This window comes from Notothenia rossii (genome assembly GCF_949606895.1).
Source record: "Notothenia rossii genome assembly, chromosome: 9".
Lineage (NCBI taxonomy): Eukaryota > Metazoa > Chordata > Actinopteri > Perciformes > Nototheniidae > Notothenia > Notothenia rossii.
Genome location: NC_136907.1, coordinates 50715831 through 50740523, shown reverse-complemented (window position 1 = coordinate 50740523; position 24693 = coordinate 50715831). Strand labels below are relative to the sequence as shown.

The 24693-nt window shown below is 40.1% G+C and overlaps 1 protein-coding gene across 3 annotated transcripts; it reads right to left on the bottom strand.

Moving 5' to 3' along the window:
- Positions 1 to 564: 564 nt before the first annotated feature.
- LOC307019710 (uncharacterized protein) lies at positions 565 to 15677 on the bottom strand. Of its 3 annotated transcripts, none has more exons than XM_079650770.1 (13): positions 15195 to 15677; positions 13700 to 13820; positions 13402 to 13482; positions 10377 to 13182; positions 5519 to 5751; positions 5225 to 5403; positions 5024 to 5115; positions 4546 to 4890; positions 4353 to 4470; positions 4180 to 4269; positions 3955 to 4072; positions 3042 to 3578; positions 565 to 1232 (listed from the first exon to the last, which is right to left on the bottom strand). In XM_079650770.1, exons 6-11 carry the CDS (start codon positions 5262 to 5264, stop codon positions 4005 to 4007), a joined length of 753 nt encoding a protein of 250 aa, XP_079506896.1. In that variant the 5' UTR covers positions 5265 to 5403; positions 5519 to 5751; positions 10377 to 13182; positions 13402 to 13482; positions 13700 to 13820; positions 15195 to 15677; the 3' UTR covers positions 565 to 1232; positions 3042 to 3578; positions 3955 to 4004. The 3 variants fall into 3 exon arrangements, with proteins under 3 accessions (XP_079506896.1, XP_079506897.1, XP_079506895.1); XM_079650771.1 differs by lacking the exon at positions 15195 to 15677 and adding an exon at positions 14034 to 15186; XM_079650769.1 differs by lacking the exon at positions 15195 to 15677 and having other exon boundaries at positions 13700 to 15186.
- Between the last annotated feature and the right edge of the window lie 9016 nt (positions 15678 to 24693).

Genomic DNA, 24693 nt, shown 5'->3' with positions numbered 1-24693 from the left:
TACAACAACTTCCTTTCTTGCAATAAATCAGCACTAATTAGAGGGTTATTGAGGAAAAACTCTCAACTAATGGCTTATTACTTGTAGAATACTGTCATGTAGAATAAGGCATTAATACGTTGTTATAATGACTAATAAGGAGCCAATATACTGCTAATATGCATGTTAGTTAACAACTATTTGATGGTTAATTTGTGTACCTTAATATAAAGTGTTACCAAGATTATATATTTTATAGCAGGTGGTTGACTATCATGATTGAATGACTTTCTGCCATCCAAAACTAGCGAAATCAAACAATAAATAACTTATTTGTTTTTGTACTAAAGCCCGACAAACCTATCAAACATGTGATGCGAGACTCGGTTGCAACAATCAACTTTATTTACAAATTATGTGTACAGATAGAAATATTGCTTTTTCATTGCTCTCAGTATAATATACAGAAATAGATATAACTTAGGCCTATATATAATTTTTTGTATTTATATAACTGAATAAATCCTAATTATATCTATACATTCTAAATGTTACAAACAACACAATACAAGTTTGAGTGTTTACATTAATTCTTAACATAACAACTTGTAACAAGGATTTACAGATTGAATGGATATGGAGTACATGATTATGTACAGTATGTATGAAGCAAATAAATGTCTATATACATTATATACAGTATGCAGGATTTATATTGACAGGCATTATGATTTGTGTATTTAAAAAACAAATATGTGCATTTAACCTTAAAAATGTAATCTATAATCAAATGAAGTGGTGTTTTAAGAGGCTATTCACAATGTTTGAAGATGTGTCAGGAGTGTTCTTCTGAGCCTTTATGATGACTGATTATGATGGTTACAGTTGGATGAGCATTTTGGATCCTGGGAAATAGTTGATCTCAGAAAGCTGTTTGGTTCCATAGCAGTAATTTTGCTGTTTAGATCCTGAGTGCAGGAAGGGGGCCCCACAGGGATAGGGCCGGGAGGGTTGAAGAAGCATATTCATAATCGCCCATATGAAGGGGTCAATTTCTAATCCATGTCAGAATCAGAGTCACTGTCATAGTCATCAGCTGAAGCCCTGTGCAAGAAATTCATGTTTTCTGCTCCAGACAAAACTTGAAGGTAACAGGCTCTCGCTTGCAATTTCCTCTGTGATGTTCTGCCGCTTTCTGAGGATGGTGCTCTGCAGACCTCTCAACCCCTCTTCACTTAGGACCCAGGGCAAATCTTAAAAGTAAAACACAATAAGATAAAGCCAGTGTTGGAATAACATAATTGTAATAATCAGGGTTCTTACACCTTTTCCAAAGTCAAATTCAAGCACTTTTCAAGCATTTTCAAGGTGCATTTTCCAGCTTTTCAAGCATCTTACAGCTGTTGTAAATTACATATTTATATACACATACTCAAATGATTATTTCCCTACCTAACATTAAATCAGATGTTCTTTATGCTATAAACAAGCAAATGTGTGTTTCGTGATAGCCTTCTACACGAGGATGAAAAATTAAAGAAAAGAAAACTAAGTTTAATATTTCAAAATTAGTGATCTGTACGTAGACTGGGCATCCCATATAACCTGGCTGAGCCAATATAAAACAATCAGCCAAATAACTTTTCAATACATTATTGATTACTATTTTTGAGGTACTTTTAGGTTGGCAGTAAACATAAGTCAGAGGTAAATGGTGTACTTTTACTCCACTACATGTATTTAACACCTTTAGTTACTTTACAGATGTGGATGAATGATGTGAAATATAATCAAGTGTTAAATCAGACTTTAGTTCCACCTGGAGTAAATCCACAAGCTACCCTGCAGTATACAAAGTCATTCAAACCAGCTGCACCTTTACCAGCTTTGAGAACACTTTCATGATCAATCATTATAAAATCTGAAATGGACCAATCTGCACAATGACTACTTTTACTGTCGCTACTTTCACTATATTTTGATGAGAATACTTTTCTACTTTTACTTGAGGAACATTTTGAATGCAGGACTTTTACTGTGACAGAGTATTTCTACACTCTGGTACTTCTACTTTTACTAAGTACAAGATCTGAGTACTTATTCCACCTCTGGTAGTGAATTGTAGCCACAAAATCACGCAGAGCTGCATAAAAATAGACTCACAATGGTAACAAGTGGAAAATAATACAAATGTGTACAATGATTTGTAGGTAATTTTGACTACTGAAGACACCTGACAAATACATATTCAAAGGAAGACTGTGTTCATTCTACAATTACATGGATTAAAGCAAAATGTAGTTTTACTTGTATAATACTTCAATTTTATATAAAAGACAGTTTGTTTTCATCCGTTTTCAAATAAACAAAGTATTGGCTTTCAGAATACTAAACTTGTTTCAGCAAATTCAGATGATAAATACAACTTTGAAGCTTGTGACGGCATAATTACAAGCAGAGAACGGACTAATGTAACATCACAGCAAGCATAACAACAGCCGGTGTTTCTTGTGAGTGTTTCCCCGGTACACAAACGCAAAAATACACAAACACACACACTCGCGAGCTTCCACCAGACCAGTAATACAAACGAAAATGTGTCTTCGGGTCAATGTGACAGATTTCGATAGAGCAAGTCACATTTGGTTTAGGCACGAAACATACTACCAGTAGAAATACATTGCTTTCAAAATCACTCTGTGTCGAATCAATAGATTATATTTCGTGACTATAACACGAAATGCTGTGAGACTGGGTTGAATTACAAGTGAGTGCTTCATCCTCTGAACACTACAGAATGGCGACTGTAACGCACATAACATATGTACGCTCCTCTGAAATGATTGTCCCCTGCAATTATTATTATCCCTCAATCGCATAGCGCGCGACCTGCAAGTGTTTGTGTTACGTGTGACAAGCACTTTTTTTTTTACGTGTGTCAAGCACTTTCCCAACCTTGAAAACACCACGTCAAATTTCAAGCATTTTCAAGGATTTCAAGCACCCGTACGAACCCTGAATAATGTTTTTCTGTTTATGACATTTATAATCTAAATACATACTTTGCATTGTCTCACTGGAAAGCAGGCAGGACAGCTCTTTCAGGCCATCACCACAGGTTTGAAGAGCTCTCCAATGGTGGTCCATCTCAATGAGAACAATCTTCTTCTCCTCTTGAAGCCTCCTTATTGCATTGACAATGTCAAATGCCCTTTTCTTGGTCTTTAAATCGACAGAGTCTGGATTGCATTTATGGAACAGACACAATTATGTAAAAACTATGTCAGACTTATACAGACTTATATACAGACTTGTGTACATAACACTGTGTGGTAGCTGCCATGGCCAAGCGTTCTCCTCCTCCGACAGAATGTTCTCCAAGCAAAGAGTTTCTGTACTTGGAACCATTTTGTTGTAACTCTCTACAACCGAGGTCAGGATCTCCTTCTCCTTCCTGATCTTGCACCGGATCCTGGCACAAGCTTTGTTGCCGTCTGTATCTTTATAAGGACGCTGAGAGCGTCTCTTTATACTTGCAACCAGGATCTCGATTCTGCTAGCCAGGTCATCAGCATCATTGGTAGTGGTTTTTGTTGTTGCTTAGAAAGAAGTATGTGGTTTAATACAACATCATATTAAAACACTTATTAAATAGCTTCAACATAACCAGTCTAGGCACATAGCTTAATTACAATTTGAACTACAGTAAGATATAGCCTAATTGGGATAAATTAATATTGTACTATTCTTATTTAATTTGTAGTTACATTTGAACAGCATTTCCAACGATAAATTTAATTATGTTAATAGCGAAGCTGTACGTTTGATTTCTTTATAAATATCAGTTAGATGGCAATCTGCATTAAGATAAATAGAAAAAACAGTTATAATTATCATCCACTTGTATTGATCATTTTGAGCTGGAAAGACGTGATCACTTAGACATTTCCGCGGAACCAGTAATAATTTCCTCACCTTCTGCCCACTCCTTTACATCATTATTAACCCAGTCTTCCAGTTGGCTCTCAGTCACTGCCAATTGGGCTTTCATGGTCTCCAGAGCCTGCATCTGGCTTTGCAGAGCTTTGGTGGCCTACAATGTCAAACAACCACAGATAACAAGAAACAAAGGTTCAGGCCACAGCTTTGAGTAATGCTAACACAGAAAAGTATCTTAAAAGATATTTTTTATGTCATCACCTTCTGATATCGATGGGACAGTGAGGTGTCCAAATTGTTGATTTTCTGCTGGTTCCAGCGCATGGCCAGTAGTCAGCATGTCTGTGCGTCCTGAAAAGACAGAAAATATGATGTTACTACACCCCCAACTAATTTACCTATGATCAAACTAGTTGAGTATTTGGTCATCTCACCTGCTTTGGACATGTGTTTTGTTGTTACTGCAATCCTTGAGAGGAAGGCATTGCACTGTTCAACTTCCTCCCCAAGTGTTAAGCCAGCCCCATCCTGATACGCCCCACTCCATTTCACCTGGTAAATAAATAAAGTAAAACATCAACAAAAAAAGCTGAAAAAAATAGATTCTTTCACGTGATGCTTCCTCACCTCGCATTTGAAATCATGGGCTTTGGCATGAAATACCGAGAGGAAGGGCCTCATCTGGAGAAGGTGCTGGAGCTCTGGGCAGCTCTTTGTAACTTTTTGAAGGTAGGGCCAATATTTACATGTAACATCCATACAAAAAAAAGTTATATTCCTGCTGGCCAGCTTTTCTTTCAAGTACAAGGGATAGGCAAAGATTTCTCCCCTGTACATATTCAGTGCAGAGAGCAGCACTCCATGGCGACACACCGCAAGCTCCAGGCCATCCTCGTCTAACTTGCTGGTGGATCTTTTGGAGGTCTCTCTGGCTGCTGACCACTCCCCTCCACAAACGCCTCTTCCAGGAACCTAACATATGGATAATGGTTTATGAAATTGATCGAAAGACTAACCTAAACCAACTCTTCAGTTGAGGTTTATAGTGTATATAGTTAGTTATTCATATTTTTGTTAATATAATAATTGTACTCTTTAATTTTACATGTTTGGTCGTGCTGTGAATGTAGACCACAAATCTTGCTACATCTTCATCCTTGGATATGGACCCCTTCAAAGATGGCCTGTTCCTCAGATCTAAATACAAAAAGGTTAGAGTATCTTAGAGTGTAAGATGAATTGGGGCACTTAAAGAGTGAAGTGTACTTGTTAATAAAAACAATACAAATATACAAATGTTTTGTACCCAGCTGGATTCTTGAACCGGTAATGCTTGCGGTTTCCATCCACTGAAACTGCAAGCATATCCGGGCTGCAGGCAGGACAGATGAAGCGCTCCTCCTTAACGATGTTGTCCACCTCAAACCGCACAGCTTCCCACTCAAAAAAACTTTTATGAAAGCTGTCTGCTGAGATCTTTCCAGCCTATTTCAAAACAAATAAGTCAGCAGCGAATAATCATTACCAGTAGCACACAGCTTTTAAATCCACAAAACAAACGGATGAACAATACTGTGGGATAAATCATTTGAATACTCACACGGCCAACGCGCAAAGTTCTCTGATCAAGCATTCTTAAAAGTGCTTGGTAGGACAGTCCTGGCGCTGCCATCTTCATTTCTTCGAATGAATGAAAGACATCCGTGTTATATATTGTGGCAAATTGCAGTGTAGCAGGCCAGTATCCACTCCGGATGAGATTGTCCACTCCAGCAGCCCAAGTAGCATGACATGCGTCACAACTTAACTCAGGCATGCTAAGATCATGTCTTCCTAGAAAAAAAACACATCCCCTCTTGTTTAAAATGTAGACAAAAGTAATATGTAAATGTAAATATGTCACATACACATCTATTGAAACTGTTAAGCTTGGGTGCACATGAATCGCGTATGAACAATAAGTAAATCAGACTCGGTATTCTCTTCAGCATGTCTCCGGTAAGTTTATTCACAGACTGACAACAGTCAACGTAGTGACGTCACATTAGGACGTACCTTCATACAAGAACAGAATAACAGTGCGACTGCTACCGTAGTACACAGACTAAGGGCGTCATCAAATAATAATACTTAACACCCCCACTCGCTCTTAGCTTACTGGGTTTCTGGCTAGTGCTATAGTACCTTGGTTGTCTTCGTACACCTTTGTTTGTGCATATTTGTATTTGTCTATACCTCTGAGTAATTGTTCTAAGTAGATGTATTCCTGTATGGCTGATGCTAAGGCCATGTACTCTGCCTCGCAGGTAGATAGTGCAACCGTAGGTTGTTTCCTTGCCTTCCATGAGATCAAGGAGCTTCCTTCACTGAGACTGGCACAATATCCTGATGTACTACGTCTGTCTGTTACGTCTGATGCCCAGTCAGCATCACTGTACACTCTCAGACCTAGTCTATCTGTGTCATTTCTCTTAAAGCATAACCCCTGTTCTGCTGTACCTTTAAGGTATCTGAACACATGTTTTACTGTGTTCCAGTGCTCTTCAGTTGGTTCAGCAAAGTGCTGAGATAGTTTACTGACCACAAAACATATATCTGGTCGAGTGCATGTGGACAAGTAGATTAAACTTCCTACTGCCTCCCTGTACTTTCTTGGCTCTTTAATGTTTTCAGCGTCTGCTGTGTATTCTAGTTTTGGCTCACATGGTGTGTCTCTGGACTTGCAATCCTGCATTTCAAATCTCTCCAGTATTTTGCTCACATATCTCTTTTGAGACATTTTGACTTGACCTTCTGTTTGCTCAAAATCTATAACTAAGAAATATTTCAACTTTCCCAGGTTTTTCATTTTGAACCTTTCAGTGAGCATCCCCTTTACACTTTCCAATACACCCTCGTTGCTGGCTGCTATAATGAGATCGTCAACCCATATTATTAGGATTACCTTTTCGCTGTGCTTTTCTCTTGTATACACACAGTGATCAGCGGGGTTTTGTACAAAACCATTTTCAGTCAAACATGTATGTAACATAGCATTCCAGTTTCTGCCTGACTGCTTTAAACCATAGAGAGATTTGTGCAACTTGCATACTAACTCTTCACCTGTTTTTGACTGTTTCTCATAACCTTCTGGTTGTGTCATATATATTTCACAATCAATGGGTGCATGTAAATAGGCTGTTTTAACATCCATTTGGTGTAAGATTAAGTTCTCCTGTGCTGCCTTTTGCATGAGTACTCTTACACTTGTCATATCAGCTGTGGGTGAGAATGTCTCATCATAGTCGATTCCTGGTTTCTGACTGTAGCCTTTAGCTACAAATCGCGCCTTGTACTTGTCTGACCCATCAATGTCACTCTTGAGTGCGTAGACCCATCTACCCCCCACTGCCCGTTTGCCTGGTGGCAATTGGGTGAGGTTGAAGGTCTCGTTCTCCTCCAGTGATCTCATCTCCTCGTTCATGGCATTTTTCCACTGCCTTGATTTGGGTGACGCTATGGCGTCCTGGAAGGTTTGAGGAATGTCGCATACTGCTCTGTAACAAAAATCCATGCATGTTTGCAGTTTGTCCTCCGTATCGTCAGTCTCAAACTCCTGTAGGTGAGCTGGTCTCCTCCTGGTTCTGGGTGGGTTTTTTCTGTTTGGAGTCTCGGTGACTTTACCCGGCTGTGTACGTTCAGTCTGTTCAGGTAAAGTCCCAGAAGCACCACTTTGAGTATCTTGACCTGGCACATTTCCCACATCACATTCATCAACAACATTTTCATCGCTGTCCTTGACCCTGGGATGTACATCACTATCACCATATTCATTGTATGACTCTGGTGTTTGTGTTTCCTTTTCTTTATCCCCCTTTGTTGTGAATTTTACCAATCTGTGCTTTTGGACCCTCTCTGTGTCTGGATAATACACCAGGTAAGCTGGGCTATTTTTATCATAGCCTATGAAAACACCTTGCTCACACCTAGGGTCGAGCTTTCCCTTCTCTTGTTTGTAAGCAAAACACACTGACCCAAATTTCTGAAGTTTGGATATATTTGGTTCTTTGCCTGTGAACAGCTCGTATGGCGTTTTCTTTGTGCGCCTACTGTAACACCTGTTCCTTACATAAGCTGCTGTCTGTATGGCGTAGTTCCATAGTTTATTTGGTAACTTGCTTTCTATCAGTAAGCATCTGCCCATATCATAGAGAGTTCGCCAACCTCTCTCTGCTGTACCATTTTGGTGGGGTGAATAGGGTGCAGACGTCTCGTGTCTAATCCTATTTTTGGTTAACAGTGCCTGGAAGTCTCGGCTTGTAAACTCAGTGCCGTTATCTGAACGGATACACTTAACTTCTCCGTAAGGTGCTATGTCTGCTAAGAACCTTTCTGTGGCCTGCACTGTATAACTCTTGGACCTTAGAAAATACACAAAAATAGTACCAGAGTAGTCGTCTGTAAAAGACTGTGTATATCTGTGCCCTTCTATGCTTGGTGTTGTCATGGGACCGGCTAAGTCTGTGTGGACTAGTTCTAAGGGCATCTTAGCCTTTTTGTCTGGCTCCTTATTTCTCGTTTGGGTGAACTTGCCCTGTGTACACACTTCACACAACTGAGCTGGTTTGACTGCACTTCCTCTTATCTCCATGCCTTTCACTACACCTTGTAAATTTTGTACATCTTCGTAATTGCAATGACCCAAAATTTCATGCCAAGTTTGCATGTCGTGACACCCTTTACATTGGTCAACATTCCCCTCAACAGTTGGTAAGTAATACAAATTTACACTTTCATGGATGTCAAACCTGCTGCCGTCTTTGGTAACCATGTGACTGTCCCCTTTCTTGAAGGTGATTGTCGCCCCTCCGTTTGTTGCTCTTGCCACCGAAAAGATGTCATGTGGGTATGAGGGCATGTACAGTGCATCCCGTAGCTGTGCTCTGTGTTGTCGTCCGGCGTCGTCTAATAGACATATCACCGCCGTTCCTCTTCTCTGTGCTGTTCCATTGCACTTGGTCCCGTCAGCTAACTCCACTGAATGAGACTCGGGCTGGAATGAATCGTCGAAGCTTTTAAACTTTCCGATGTCGTTCACGATGTGGGATGTCGCTCCTGCGTCCACCATGATGCCTTTCATCTTCACGTTGTCTGGTGGTTTCCTGCTCTTTGTGTGCTTGGCCTTGAAGAGATGGTCTTGGTCGCCATTCTGTTCCTCTGCGACTTTTCTGGCACCATCTTCTCCCCCCTTTTTCTTACAGAGTGATTCATCGTGTGTATTCCTTTTGCAGTAACCGCACCACACTTTTCGAAAACATTTTCTTGATATGTGTCCTTTTATTCCACACTTGTAGCACGTCACATTGGCATCTTCATCTCTTCTGTTGCTAGCGTGCGTCTTGGTGCCTCGGCCTTGCCTTGCACATGTTTTCATCACATTATCTGTGGATTCTGCTGTGTTCATTTTCTCCGACTCTTCATAGACCCTTAATCTTCTTCTAAAGTCTGTGAACGTAACGTTATCTTCGTTCTGTGTTACATGGACGGCGAATGGCTTGAAGGAGTCTGGTAACCCATTTAGTATCATGGCTATGGTCAGTCCATCACTCATGGTCTCGTCTGCATCTCTCAGGGCTGTAATCACGTTCTCTGCCCTTATCATGTAGTCGGTAACACTCTCGTTGTCTGCCATGTGCAGCCTCGTTAACGACGTGTATAAGTTTATTATCCTCGGCTTGCTTTTCCCTGAATAATGTTCTTTCAGTATTTTCAGAGCCTTCCTGCCGTCATCTGCGGCCTCATGTCTTATTAGCGACAGGCTCTTATCATCTATCAGCCTTATTAGCTCAGCATAGCAATCAGCATTCTTCCTTCTATCTGCATCTAGCTGTTCTTGATCAGCACCGGTGGGCTCATGTAAGATAGTCTCTTTTAGCCTCAGAGTATGTAAGCAGCCTAGGAATCTTGTTTCCCAAAGGTCATACTTATCTTCACATCCTTTGAATAAGAGCGGTGCCAGGAGACCTGTTGCTCTGCTTGCCATTTTTGCGCGCCAACTTTACCGCGAGGGCTACTAGCTTGCTAATATACTTCACTTGCTAAGCTAGCTTGTTAGCTTAATTGGCTAACGCGTAATACGTCGCGTAACACTTCTTCCGATAATCTAACTCACTTATCTCCAAGTCGGTTTGTGTCCAACTCTGCCTGGGCCCATAACCTGTTAAGCTTGGGTGCACATGAATCGCGTATGAACAATAAGTAAATCAGACTCGGTATTCTCTTCAGCATGTCTCCGGTAAGTTTATTCACAGACTGACAACAGTCAACGTAGTGACGTCACATTAGGACGTACCTTCATACAAGAACAGAATAACAGTGCGACTGCTACCGTAGTACACAGACTAAGGGCGTCATCAAATAATAATACTTAACAGAAACGAGACATCGTTTAAAAAAAGGAAAATTCTTTGCATTTTTACCATTAATTGTCACCACAGCAACAGTCTTTCCTGGGTTGACCCTCAATGAAACTGGCGAACAACTACAGATTTCTGCAGGCATTTCCACAGGCACAAGTCAAACTAAAAAAGATTGTTCAAGTGAAATGAGATCATTTGTATCGACTTAGAAAATGTGACACAGATGTATCAAAGCACTTAAAGAGCATGAGCCTAAATGTGAGTAAATTCAATAAAGGCTCAATAGCCATGAAGTACAATCCTGCAAAAGTACTAATAATAATAAATTGTATTTTTATAGCGCTTTTCAAAACTCAAAGACGCTTTAAGTACTGAAGAGATGCTCAGGAAGCTTACTGACATTGAGCTCAATGTACTAGATCAGCCTTTTCCAAATGGGTCGCGGACCCGTTTCGATTGGGTCGCCAGTTAAATGCATTGCTACACACACACAGCGTCAGAGCTGATGGCTGCGTTGCAAATACAATTTTTTTATAATTTTTGTATTTTATTTTTTATTTTGAAAATGAAATTATGCAATATAGCATTGTATATTGAATGATTTAATTTTCTAAATACAAATAAACTAAAAATAAAAGATTGTATTTGTATCAGCTCTGACGCGTCCCCCGCGAAAGTTTTAGCGCTGTCTGTTTATTGTCTGTTGATTAATCCCGATCGTACATGATGGCAAAAAGAAGATACAAAGAGGAGTTTTTAAACATTGGCTTCACAAAAGCTGTTAGAAATGGAGAGGAGCGGCCTCAGTGTGTTTTATGTGGAGAGGTGCTCAGTAACGAAAGCTTGAAAATGAATAAATTGGACCGGCATCTCCAAACAAAACATCCTCTGCAGGGACAAATCGAAGGATTTTTCATCTGCAAAGAAGAGTCTTTCAAGAAGCAGTGTTCTGACGGCGGAAAAGTAAGTCACTCATTTTAATCATTTGTTTTGTGTTTTTGTGAGTTTGTCAGGGTCTGTTGTGAAATTGTTTCGTTAATGCAAAGTTGGATGAAATGCAGACTGAGCCCCGGAGCGGCCCGCCAGCAGTATGAGAAGCAAAGCGAGAGAAAGTATCAGCCGCACGGACGTGACTGCTGCAGTGTGATGCACATAGGAATACATATGGGGGTTATTCCCTATCTTTATTCAAGAGCGTGGTTTTTAAATTTGAGAGCATACCTTATTGATTTCACGTTCAGAATATGTATTTATCTCCCTCAAACCCTGTCCTCACACTCAAATAGTGCCTGCTTGCGCTTAGATTTGCTCTGCTTCTGCTCAAACTGTACGCTTGCACTCAGATATATTTCTGCTTACAGGTTTCCTGTGTTCCAGTTTAAAACCTTCTCCTTGCACTCAGGCTGTTTCTGTGCGCTCGTGAAATGTCTGCTCTCAGATTTCTTCTGTGCGCGCTTGGATCTTTTGTGCAACAACCCTGTCAAAATCCCTCTGTGGGAATTCCCCACAGTATTGAGTATGTAGTCGCTTTAGATAAAAGCGTATAACTAGTAACATGTCATGTAATGCGCTATAAATGCGGTTGCCAGGTCCACATTGGGTATACAGCGTACGCCGGCTGGTATTAAAAATCACCCAATAACCCAGCAATGTTAATGATAATATCTTCTGTTATTTTCAGGCATTCAAAGGGAACAGAGGGGCACTGAGGGCATTTTATCAAGTCAGCCTCCACAAAAAAAATGCTAATCAGTTGCCAAGTGTTGGAGTTTCTTTGTCTCTCAGAGTGTTTTAAAACAGCTCTGTTCATTTAAAAGTGTTTAAAAAATGTGTGTACATAGTTTTTGATCTAGTGACAAACTTAATGTTGCACTTCTGATAATTTAAATTTGGTTTCACCTGTGATTAACTGTATACACTTGACTGCACTTCAGTTAGTGTTTTGTCCCTTTCTGTTTACAACATGTTTGTTCTTTGTTCATTTAAAATAGTTTAAAATGGTGTGTACATAGTGTTTGAGCTAGCGACAAACTTAATATTGCACTTTTGATAATTGTATAATTGAAATTTGTACTGTATATACTTGACTGCACTTCCCATGTTTCGTCTTTCTGCTTTGATCCTTATTTTTTCTGGGCAAGCTCAAAGGGAAGGTTGTTATGGTGAGAAACCTAATTGCTGCGATGCACTTTTATAATTAAATAAATATTTTCATTTACATTTTAAATTCATGGTGTGTTGCATTCTTTGTTTATAAATGTACATATTATGGAAAATCATGACATTTTTTTAGCTTGGGTCCCATAGGACCACAACATTTCTGTTTTGGGTCTCATGCTGAAAAAGTTTGGGAACCCCTGTACTAGATACATGCATAATAAAGAAATAAGAAACAAAAATGCATTGAATAAATTGTCAAATAAAAGAGCTGAGTCCAAAAATATGATATATATTGTACATTCACTAACTAGGACTTATCACAACTGGAAAGGGCTTTATCCACAACAACAGTTGATGGAGGCAGTGGCTGGAAGAATCCCGCTATCATGGCATCTCTGTTGTGTAGGACATGTCTGGTGTGCATGCCTACATCACATTCAGCGCAGAAGAAGGGGCTTGGTCGACAGTCACGGCACTGAACAGCAGCTGGGTTGCTCCCACACTGTTGGCAGATGCGGTTTGCCACATCTTCTTGTTCCACTGTGTTGTTCACCAGACGGGGCCTCTCTGTCTTCCACCGTTCTGAAAACAGACTTTTTCTAGTTCCCCAATCCAAGGAAGCCTTGAGAGGAGCAGTTCGGGCTGATGCGTCCTGGTCATCCTCTGAGGTATCGCTCAATGAGTGCTGGAGATCTCGTAGAAAACACTGTTAAAAAAGATAGAATAATAAATCAGTATTATTTTATAAAATATCAAAGTGTTCTGAGTGGCTGTGGCTTTGAGAGGTGTAACAGCTTTGCTCATTATTATTATTACAAAATGAATATATTATGATTACAAACATTATATTTACATTTCCAATTCAGTATAACATACAAATATATAAATATTCTGTTTAGGGCTTACGTAGACACAAAATATATACCAACAGTCTCTGGAGCAAAGGCCAACTCATGGCTAATGTCAGGCGCATCCAAGGGAGGATCATTTCTCCGACTAGGACCAACTGTACCAAAAACAAATCAACAAGATTCAAATTAAATTGTCCCTGTTACCCGTAACTGCACAATGCACAAGCAGTCATATCTTTGTTATCGTTGGTTTTAGTTTGATGCTGTATCCCCTAAACATCAAGGTATACATGTATTCCTTTATCTGATAAACTCACCGGTGACTAAATAATCTAGATTTCCTAAACATCTTCAATAATAAACAATACTGACCCTGATTTGACTGGTTCCTGCTTGATCTTGGCCTGGAATATATTATGTTTCCATCGATGTCTCTCTTTGTCCACCTTATGGTTGGTTCAGTTGTCTGGACTGGTGCTGCTACTTCCTCATCCTGAAGCTCACAAATCAATTAATCAAGGCTTTCCATCTCATCTCCTGCAATTCTTGTGAGTTCATGGCTACTGTAGACAGCGATCTTGTTGCTCTGTGTTGCTTTGTTAATGAGTGAAACACACCAGAGTTGAGGATATGTGGGGTTTATTCTCCCAAAAATATCATTTACAATTCAGGCATTTAGCAGACGCCTTATTCCAAAGCGACTTACAATGACCAATTACAGGGACATTCTCCCTGGAGTAACCGAGGGCTAAGTGCCTTACTCAAGGGCACACTAGTAGTGGTGTTCCAGGCAGGATTTGAAGTCGCAACCTTCCGATCATCAGCCCACCTCACTATCCATTAGATTAGACTACCAAAAAAAAAAATATATATTATAATCTTTTCTTTTTTTTATGAGATCCATTTGTGGTGGACGATATTTAATTGTGGCGGACCGCCACAAATAAATCAATGTATGGGAAACACTGCTCTGAATCACTCATGGTTAGAAAAACAAAAACACAGAAATGGACTAACAACAGAAAGATGACAGATAACACACATACACAGGTACACAGACAGAGATACACAGACAGCAACAGTGATAGGACAATTTCACAACAGCAAGGACACGGAAACAACGGGGACGTGGCTCTTAAAAGTGCCTTTGGATTGATGCTATAGTTTATAACGGTGTTTGGCTTTCACTTAGAACTCAGAAGAATCTGTTGTGAGAAGAAACAACAATTAGGAATTGAACACCTTACATTGGCGTTTATCTTATCAAATAATTAACAACAGCAACATAGCATGATTACAAAAAGACAGTTTGGAGCTATGGTAACATAGGTTACTGGAAATACATTATTAATGGAAACCATACAATTCCCTATGACTGTAACCTGTAAGATCATATCTGAAAAATAAAGGTCACCTAATATGTAAGGGGCTTGGCATTAGTGTCATGAACATGAAGGAATATTTCTGAACTTTTATGATTATTTAATTGTTTTTATTGTTGTGTCATTCATTTAATCAACTCTAACCCCATTGAAAACACATAACTGACACATAATAACTACATTCCTAAACAAATATTATTTCATGCAATAATAGGTGTCAGTCGTTTGCCACCTCTTAAATAAAGTTAAACTTAGAAGCACCTTCTGTGCTAGCGAATAGCTAGTAGCAGCTAGCTAGCATTCTGCACGTTTGATGCAGCAAGTTATACTTTTTTGAATGTCTTAAAATTATTTACAGGCAAAAAGACGACTACCCTGCACTTGTAAATGTTCCAACAATGTCTTATTGGTCCAACATAAGGCTGTTTGTGCTAAATATTGAAAGATTTTCTCGAGTTCAGGCACATGTTCACGGTGTTTCTTACCTGCTGGAAGGTTATGGATAGAAAGGATCCGTCTTGTGTAAAACTCTCACGAGAGTTTGCAAGTCACGTGGCTGAATGTTTACGTTTGGCAGGCAGCCTTTCAGTTACGATCGTTAACATCAGTGGGCCACAGCAAATGATCGTGAGAAGCTAAACTATCTATTAATTATGTCAATGACAGGGAGTGTGATTGTTGAAATAGGGTGTTAGCGGTCTTGCTGTTCAAAGAAGAATGACATCACTGTAGATCACCAACACTATGGTTTATTTGTATTCACAGGCAAGTCAACGTTGTCGCAGTAAAAGTCCCAAGATAGCTCCTAGTGAAATAAAATGTTCCCTTTCAGTGTTTTACTATTATCCTGCTGCATTAATGTGTATGTTGCATCATGTTACTGCTGTAGATGTGTTTCCGAGCCGCTCCAACGAGAGTTACAACGAGAACGTAACGTCACATTTACATAAAATCCTTTCTAGCCATAATCCTGCTGGAAGGATCGTCGCGCATAGATGACGTCACAAGTGTGTGCCGAAAACATCGTCGCGCATAATTCAGTACCCAGCATGCATCATCTCAACTTCACATAAGAGAAAGAAATGCCTATAAACCTATTATTTTTGCTAACTGTCGCCGAGAACTATCACAGAGTATAAAAATGACAATTTTTTCATTTTGTATAAACTATATATAAAGAGCAATGACGTCTCGCACCATACGCTTCAGCTGAGAACGGGGAGCTGTTGCAGCGTCCATAGCAACCACCTTAGCAACACATTCATGAAGTAATCTTCGTAATAACTAGCAAACTAAACATCATTTACATCTAATGCACAAATAATCAGAAATAACAACTCATATTAATTGCATAAAATGACATCAAAACGCATTTTAATGGCCAAATAAACCTTAAAATAGGCATTTTCCACCGAGAATAACAAGAAGGTCGGCCATTGTTGTTGATCACGTGGTCTATGAAGGCCGCCCTGCCCGTAGAAGCCTGACGGTCAAGGGTTCCGCTGTCCGCAATGAAGGTGCATGGGACACCCTACCCATTGAAGCCTGACGGTCAAGGGGTACTGTTTTTTATAATCGGTCTGAAGTATCTGTTTTAAGGCGTGAGCTGCAGATTAAATAACATAACACTGATTGAGAGCTTGGATGAAGAAGTTGTAGGGTTTTTACAACAGTTTCAAGAATCAGTCTTTATTTATTTATTCTTGAGTAACTTTACTGATTTATAGTGTTGTGCGTAAGGCAATATCTCATTTGAGTGAGGGGCACCAGCCCTTCATGCAGGTCACTCTCTGTGAGAATAGTTCATATTTTCCCTCCAGTTTGGAGAAATATTATTTTATCATATGTTAGTAAAGCAGTGTCAACCAATCCTCTAATCCTAGAATTATTGAGACGCATTAGCGACACCAGGGGTATTGTTTTTCGCAGCAACGATGATGCATAATACCATTACAAAAGCCATTATGGAAAGAAGTAAACTATTAGAAGTGCTAATTGCTGATTTGTTTAGTGAATATGCATTTATACCATCAGAAAACCATAAATCATACGATATTTTTGTACCCCTTGTGGGTACACGGAGAAGTTATATTTATTTAATGCAACGTTATGGGTTTTACATGTCCTGTTCAGAATAGGGTAATCATTGCAATATTAATTTAGCATTTTATGCTCAAAGGAGGGAGTGTCATGATTATACAGATATGTTGATTTCAGTGACGTTGTAGTTAATAAATAATAACATGTAGTCAACAAGAGGTATGCCGAAGCTCGGGCCTTCTCCAAGGAGGGAGTGGTCCAGTTTTAGATATTAGACAAATAGAAGTGGATGAATATGTCAGAACTCTGAGTAATATTATGCAAGTTTTGTCTACACAGCAGGCTAGGAAAACTACAGAGATACCAGACGAGACATCAGAAAAGACTCCTGTTCGGCCAGGTGATTGGGTGAGGGTGAAAGTTCACAAAAGACAGTGGGCTGATCCCTGGTGGACGGAAGCGTGAAAAGTTGTAACGAACTTCAAACGCGCTCCGGTTTAAAGGTAAAGAAAAAGGAGCAAATTGACACCACCTCACACATTGTCATCCTTCACTGGCAACTTCCAGAACATTATTGGGAGTTAGGACTGATTTGGCAGAGCTGGAAAAAAAACAATAAATAAAAATAAGATAAAGATAGAAACAGCTCAAAAGACAAATTGTCTATAGATTTTTATAGATTGTACATTAATGTGAAAACCTATTTTTTGTTTTACATCTGTAAAAAGAGTCCAATTTGTTATGTTATTTTTGTACTCATTATTTAAATTCTGTAACGGACACAACCAGGGATAAAATAGAGATGATGACAAGAACAAAGCCAAACCAATTGTGGGTTCCCCTAGGGATAAGAGTCAGAATAGCATTGTTGATTGTGCTCATTACACTTGGCACCTTTCTGGTTGGAAGGGGAGTACAATATCATGTAAGACATGGATCCATTAGTTCACTCATAGAATGCCCACATCACTAACAAGACTCCAGCTGGGTTTCAGAGACTTTCACTTATCCCCAGAGCCAAAAGATCAGCTGAGCAACAAGAGGAGGAGTTAGAAATACTCGGTCCCAAATAAGAGGCGGTTATAATCAAGATGATTCACCCCCTTATATGCAGTTCTTGTATCAAATGATGAGATGGGTTTAAGTGATTGGGATATGTAAGCGATGGGGATTTACAGATTAGGGGAATCTCTAAATACACTGGATCCATGTTTTAGTCCGTACCAGAAACACCCCCTGTTAAGCTATGAACAACCGATCGGTGACCTGAGCACAATTATTGAAAATGATTGTTAGACACAGGCTACTAACCCACAAGTACAGCTTTGTACGTACAAACTCTATGAACAAAATTCCCGAGCAGATAGTGGCGACATTGCAGATATGTCCAGTCACAAAAGTTACTACGGTTCTAAATAACAGTGAGATTTAAAGTGATGGAGAAAATATGGAGACGTTCTTTTATAGTGTGTGAAATATGTGGTGCTTGAAACATGTAGGTATTTAAATTTATAGAAGAAAATGGTTTCCTGAAAGAGTTAATTGGAATAAACATGTTACAGTGGGTGAAGGCAATGTTTAGGGATATGGTAAAATTATTAGTAGACATGAATTGTGTTTAGATGACATTTAACAACTAAGATGGATAGTAAGATTAGGAAAATAGAGTGGAAAAGGTTGGATTTATTTTACCTCAGTGTGTTAGAATTAACTATAGATAATGCGTCCCGAGATCTCTCTCTCTATCTCTCTCCACCTGTCAGAACGCTACGACCCCATCGTCCAAGCAGACAAAAGACCTCACCACGGAAGACTCCTCCTCCTCCATCGAACAGACAGAGAACCAGAGCTGAACCAACAACTCCAACGCTGCATCCAGAACTATCTCCACCTGAGGCACCAAGAACCAAAACCAGGTGACATAAAAAGGCACACTCTCATCGGTCCCCCACAGGACATGAAGTTCCAAGCTGAGCCACAAGATTTGGGCACAAGAGCAGAGTGTGGGACATGAGAGCGGAATACGCCCTCCAAGCAACCAGTAGAGACTGTAAAGGAGGAGATGAAATGCAAAGCAGATGGGACACTGAAAAGAGTTACAGCGGAAGGATCCAAGAGCAGATGGACTGAGGAGAAGGTGGACGGAGGAGAGGAAAGAACGGAGGAGTTGGCATGGTCCGGCAGAATGTGAGGGGGTCGTGGCTTGACAACCAGAGGGGGAGAGAAGGAAAACGGGAGTTTGTGAGTTTACACATAAACACACTTATTCAACAACGAGAAATACGTAAAGAAAAAGATTTATTAGCCATGAATTAATCAATTGGTGAATTTATAAAGAAAAAAGAGGAAACTATTAAATAACCCTAAAAACACACTGAGGGTAGAACATATTATTCAATCTTTTCATCATATGAACAAATTATTCTTTAAGAGTTTTTTATTCATGTGTGAATTTGGGGAAGATTTAATTTGTTACAGTATAGACCTACAGTTTAAAGGGATGGTTTTAGTAACCACTCTATAAAAGCAGACAAATCTTTATTTGTATGGAAAATGTTAAAGGTAGAGCTAGTACCAAGCCAAAGATAGTATTCCAATCTAGAGTATTGATTTCTCCATTGTAGCATGGTTATTACCTCAGGAGGGAAGATTAAGGTGGAAATAACAGTTGTTTTTCGTCCAAGATGTAGAGTTTTAAAATGACACTGGGCAAAGAGCGATAGCAAAGTTTAATTTTTTTAAAACTAATGTAGTTGGGAGCAATACATGCAGGGCCTTGGAGCACTCATTGTGATGGTGCATATTTGTTACAACAAACATCGTTTAGGGAGAAGGGGTCGCTCAACCCACCCTGCAGATGTTTTAAATCTTACTTACAGCTTCAGAGGGAGCGCACGGCACCAGAGTATGAGTTTTAAAAGACAAGCGCCACCAGCTCCTAAAGGTCATCCATTCACCAGATGACCTGACATTTAGAGATGTTATTTAAAGGAGAAACATATCTGCCATTAATGTAAATTCCTGAATTAAACTACAAACCATTAATGAAATGACTTCTGTTTTTAAAATCCTTGTTAAAGGAGGGAGTAATTATCACATGCTCGGGCACCCAAGGTTCCACACACTGTAAAAGGGGTTAGCATAGCTATTTAAGTAGACCAGAATTGAAAATAAATTAGTATAATGAGTTATTGATATTCCACAAGTTTTCACACCATTTCAGGGACTTTATCACTGCATTAGAACAGACCACCCAAAGGTACTGAGTAGGAACTTTTAAGTGATGAAACTCTACAACTGTTGTAACTGACCAAAATCTTCTTCCAGAAATGACTGTCTAGAATGCCGTACCCCAGAGTAGAACGTACAACGGCCCCTTCTAGAGAACATATTACTTTCATACCTTTAATGGTATGAAAGGAGGGAGGGTACATTTCTCAGGAGGAGACAGTTACAAATGCTAGCAGAACAAGACGACCCACCCCGTATACAGATGTGGATGACAATGATGAGTTAGTTTAAATGATATGGATGTTCGGAGATGAGATTGATCAAAGAATGTCCAGCCGATGTGATTCTTTAAATGATGAAATCATGTGAAGAAGTGAGCAAAATTAAAATGGAGTGAATCCATTTCAATTTACTTCATACTATTCCAAGATAGTATATTTTTAATATTTTTATTATTCCAATTAATTTCACACTATTCTAAGATAGTCCATTTTATTTGACTTTATTATTTTATACTATTCTAATATGGTAGATTTCATGTTGTATAAATCATTGCTATTCTAAAATGGTTTGTTTCTTTTCACTTTGTAAAAACAAGTGCCTTAACACTGAGCGTGGTATGAGAACGGTTTCTGTGAAAGGAGGGAGGAAGAAATGTTCTGATACCAAGCCATTGCTGCTATTTTGAAGAATGATATTGAATGCAAACACTAGAAGTTATACACAAGGGACAACTTTTAGGTTTGAACCAGGCAAATAATTTATTTTGTATTTTTGTAATGTTAAGCCTATTGAACCATTCCATTTAGATTGTATGTTTGTAATATGAGATATGTACTATGCGAAGTTCAGATGAAGAACTCATTGATTTCAGTATTATACACACCTTTTAGGTGTGTAAGGAGGGACTGTTAGAAATTAAAATCAATGTTTTGATGGTATAATGTAGCTTAAACATACCGTCAGTTTAAACGCTCTTTTATACTGAAAAACCAGAAATTCTTGTGCACAAGCAGTTAAGCTTTTATTCTGAAAATCCTTCATCTACGCTTAGCATTTAGCATGTGGCTAATATACGATTTCCTAAAGAGGTGAATTGAGTAGCGAAATGACATGGAGTGGTGCAAACCGAAACCTACGGATTTAACACTACAACTATAGATGTCGAGCAGCGGCGCCGGATTCATTTCAGAAGTGGGGGGGCCAAAAAGTGTGTGTGTGTGTATGTGAAAGAAATGCTAAATCTACAGTGGTAATCAGTCCGCCAGTGCCTCCGCCAGGGCGGAGTGGTAATCACTCCGCCTCTCTGGCTACAGGAGGTAATGCAATTCATGAAACTTATTTAAAGAAATTCAAGAAATTGACATAAATTATTTATTCAACCGATGAACAATAGTTGTAATACAGTTACGAAAAGGACGAAGAGCCACTCGAACTGGCCTGGCTGGGGCGTAATATTAACTGTATAATAAAATAGGTCTTCCAATGAAACTATTGGTTAATAACACCTAACACAAGCTGTGATGTCATGTAATCAAAATCACATGACTCAAATGTCCAATCACAGGTGAGGGTGGAGGCGGAGCACCCTTCAAACAAATGTCCGACATTAGGCTAAAGCTAAAGAACATTTCCACGTGGCTAAATCTACACAATCTTCCTAGATTTTGCCAAAGTAAACCTCCCTTCGCTCACTGGCAAAGCAGAAGCTCCGGAGCACTTTTTTGAGGTCCAGGCCGTCGGTCAAATCTTTGTGGATGTGGAGGAAGAGAAGGTGATTTAAGCGGCGCTCGGACATTGTTAAACGGAGGAACGTCTTCAACCGACGGAGGCTGGAGAAGCTCCGCTCAGCTGTTGCATTTGACATTGGCACAGTCAAATACAGCCGTAGAAGTTTATCCACTTCACTGAAGAGGGATTGCGTGCCTCGTCCCTGTGCCGCCAGCATGTCGGTGATTGTGGACACCTTTGTCACCTGCATGATGGGTCTTTCAGCGGCGGAACTACTGTTGTGTGCCTGCAAAACTGCTGGAAACAGTGACAACTGGGTGGACAGCCGTTCCATGTCAATATGACCTGTGTACATGTCGACCAGATTTTGGGGGATGTTGATGCTGCCGAAACCAGGGGGACTGTTTACTGCTGTGAGGAGTACCTGCTCCATACTCATCAGCAGCTGCAGAGTGGGTTGGTTAAACCTGCGAGTCAGCTCAGAAGTGAGCAGGTCAACTCCCTCAAAAAACTGGCTCCTGAAGTAGTCCTCTGGATTTTCCCACTGATGAGACGCATCCCCATCATCATAACGGCGTGGAGCGCGCCGCCTTGGAGGAAGAGCCGGGGCCTGGACCAGGTCGCTCATGTTCGTTCTTTGGGCCTCTTCAAAGATGCTGTGGAATGCCTCTGTGGACCTCAGGTTTGTGTAGTGTGTCTGGAGAATCTGCACTGCTGACTTAACTGTCTCTGCTGAGAGGTCTTTGGACTGGAGCACCCGAGCCACCTCTTCCGCAGAAGAAAACAGTGTAAGACACATTTTCAATCCGAAGAACACACTAAATTGAGTCATCAATGCCTGCAGCCCTGGTGCCTTCTTGCTTGCTTCTGTGTTCCCCCCCATTCGGATTATTTCATCCAACGTGTCGTAGACGGCTTCATAATTCGCAAGCAGGGATTTTATTGCACTGCCTCTGGCTGTCCAGCGAGTGGGGCAGAGCGGTGTGAGGCCACTGACAGTAGGAGAGGCAGCAGCTGCAGCATCCCTAATGGTATTAAAGATGGCAAGTCGTTTTGGTGAGTTGTTGATGACCTCATGTATGTCGTGAACTAAACTGAAGGCACCACGTACCATGTTGCACTTTGAAGCAGCTTCCTGGAGTATGAGGTTTAAGCTGTGATTAGTGCAATGCATTGAGATTGCTTTGGGATTGATGTCTTTAAAACGTTTGGCCACACCTGACATTTGTCCCTGTAGAACAGATGTGCCATCGTAGGTTTGCCCTCTCATGTCACCAATGTCCAGGCCGCATCTCAGTAACATGTCCTTAATAGTAAGCGTTAGTGATAATGCGTCAGTCTTAGGACAGTCATACATTCCTATGAAGTCTTCATGGACAACATAATCAGCTGATACCCATCGTACAGTCAGAGACAATTGTTCATGCCCGGAGCAATCGCGAGTTTCATCCACAATAACTGCATAATGTTCTGCATTGTTTTTAATTTCTGTTAATAAAGTGGTGAGAGATTCCCGATACATTTGGTTTATGAGTTCATTGATTGTCTCGTGTGATGCATATTTCCCGGTGAGCATGAAGCTTCTCAGAGTGGGGTTTTTATCAGCTACGAGTTCTACTAGCCTTTTGAAATTGCTCTCCTTATCCTCATGCCCCCTGATTGCTAGGCCCTGTCGGGTTAGAAACTGCAGACAGCGCAGCTGCTCCATCATCCCATCTCTTCTTTTTTCCTGCTCAATACGCTCCTGTTGGACAAGCTGGATGTTGACTGGTGTTTGACTGAAGAAAGCACACTTTTTTTTAACACACTCTGTGAACATTGGACTTTTCGTGGCTGTCCAGGAGGCTTGGGCACTTTTTCCAGTTATTACATCCGGTATTTACAAAACTGTCATCTCCACATTTTGAGAAAGTTACCAGCCGTTTGACAGCAGCAAATCTGCAAATTTCACAGAAGGCCCGTTTAGTGGTTTTACAAAGAATTAGCCACTCTCGGTTTTTGTACCATTCTGCATTAAAGTACCTTTCTCTTTGTCCAAACGATCTAGCGGTCTCCTTTTTATCAACAATTAGCTGTGCAGCTTTACCCGTCTCGATGTCGCGACAACAAGCCTCCACGCAGTCGGAACCAGCCTGTTTCGGTTCAACGAGGCCTGCGGTTTTGACAGTCTCTGCGGCCGCAGAGCTGCTGCTTTTGGGTTTATCTGGCTGCGCTGGTTCTATAGTTGAAGGTCCAGGCTCCGGAGTTGTGGTGGATGTCAGGGATGTGACATTGAAGTGGTTGAATTTAAGTTTAGTTTGACTGTATTTCATTTTCTTATGCGCTGGTTCTTCTGACATGTTTGCGAGCTAAGTTTATCTTTCTAGGTTAACGGCTGCCACACACAGAACAACGTAACAAATAAACAAATCTCAGCTTTTTTATTGGTTGTAATGTAGGCTACTTGATACATTTGAATGGTGTGACAAAGTCCTCTTTGATTGGATTAAAATGTACATATTCTTCCTGTTATGTTTGCCTGCTTTATTTTACCTAGTGCAATATTTGAATTGCTCGCATTGACCCAAAGACACATTTTGAGTTGTATACACTGTTGGAAAGAGGAGATTCCTAGCTTTCTAATGATATCAGGATTGTTGTTGTACTCCAAATATTAAGCAAAATGTCACATTATATAATGATTGCCACCGAGTCATAATTTTGAGAAAAAGACGTTCAAAGTTTCCTCTTCTCTGGAATCCATCGATCTGATTGATTATTAGCGGGGCAAATGACCAGAGTAGCTATGGAGGGAAAATATTTTCGTTTGGATTACTTGTCTGGGGTAAACTCGCAAGTGTGTCTGTGTTAAACACACAGACGAGAAACACCGGCTGTTGTTATGCCCTGTGACGTTAAATTACTCCGTTCTCCTCTTGTAATTATTTCAAAGTTGTATTTATCATCTGGATTTGCCGAAACAAGTTTAATATTCTGAAAGCC

Coding starts and splice junctions, on each gene's coding strand:
- LOC307019710 (XM_079650770.1), bottom strand. CDS start 5,264: ATGGAAACCGCAAGCATTACCGGTTCAAGAATCCAGCTGG. Junction 4,891..5,023: donor TTCACAGCACGACCAAACAT/GTAAAATTAAAG, acceptor TCCATATGTTAG/GTTCCTGGAAGAGGCGTTTG. Junction 4,073..4,179: donor TGTCCCATCGATATCAGAAG/GTGATGACATAA, acceptor TTGACATTGTAG/GCCACCAAAGCTCTGCAAAG.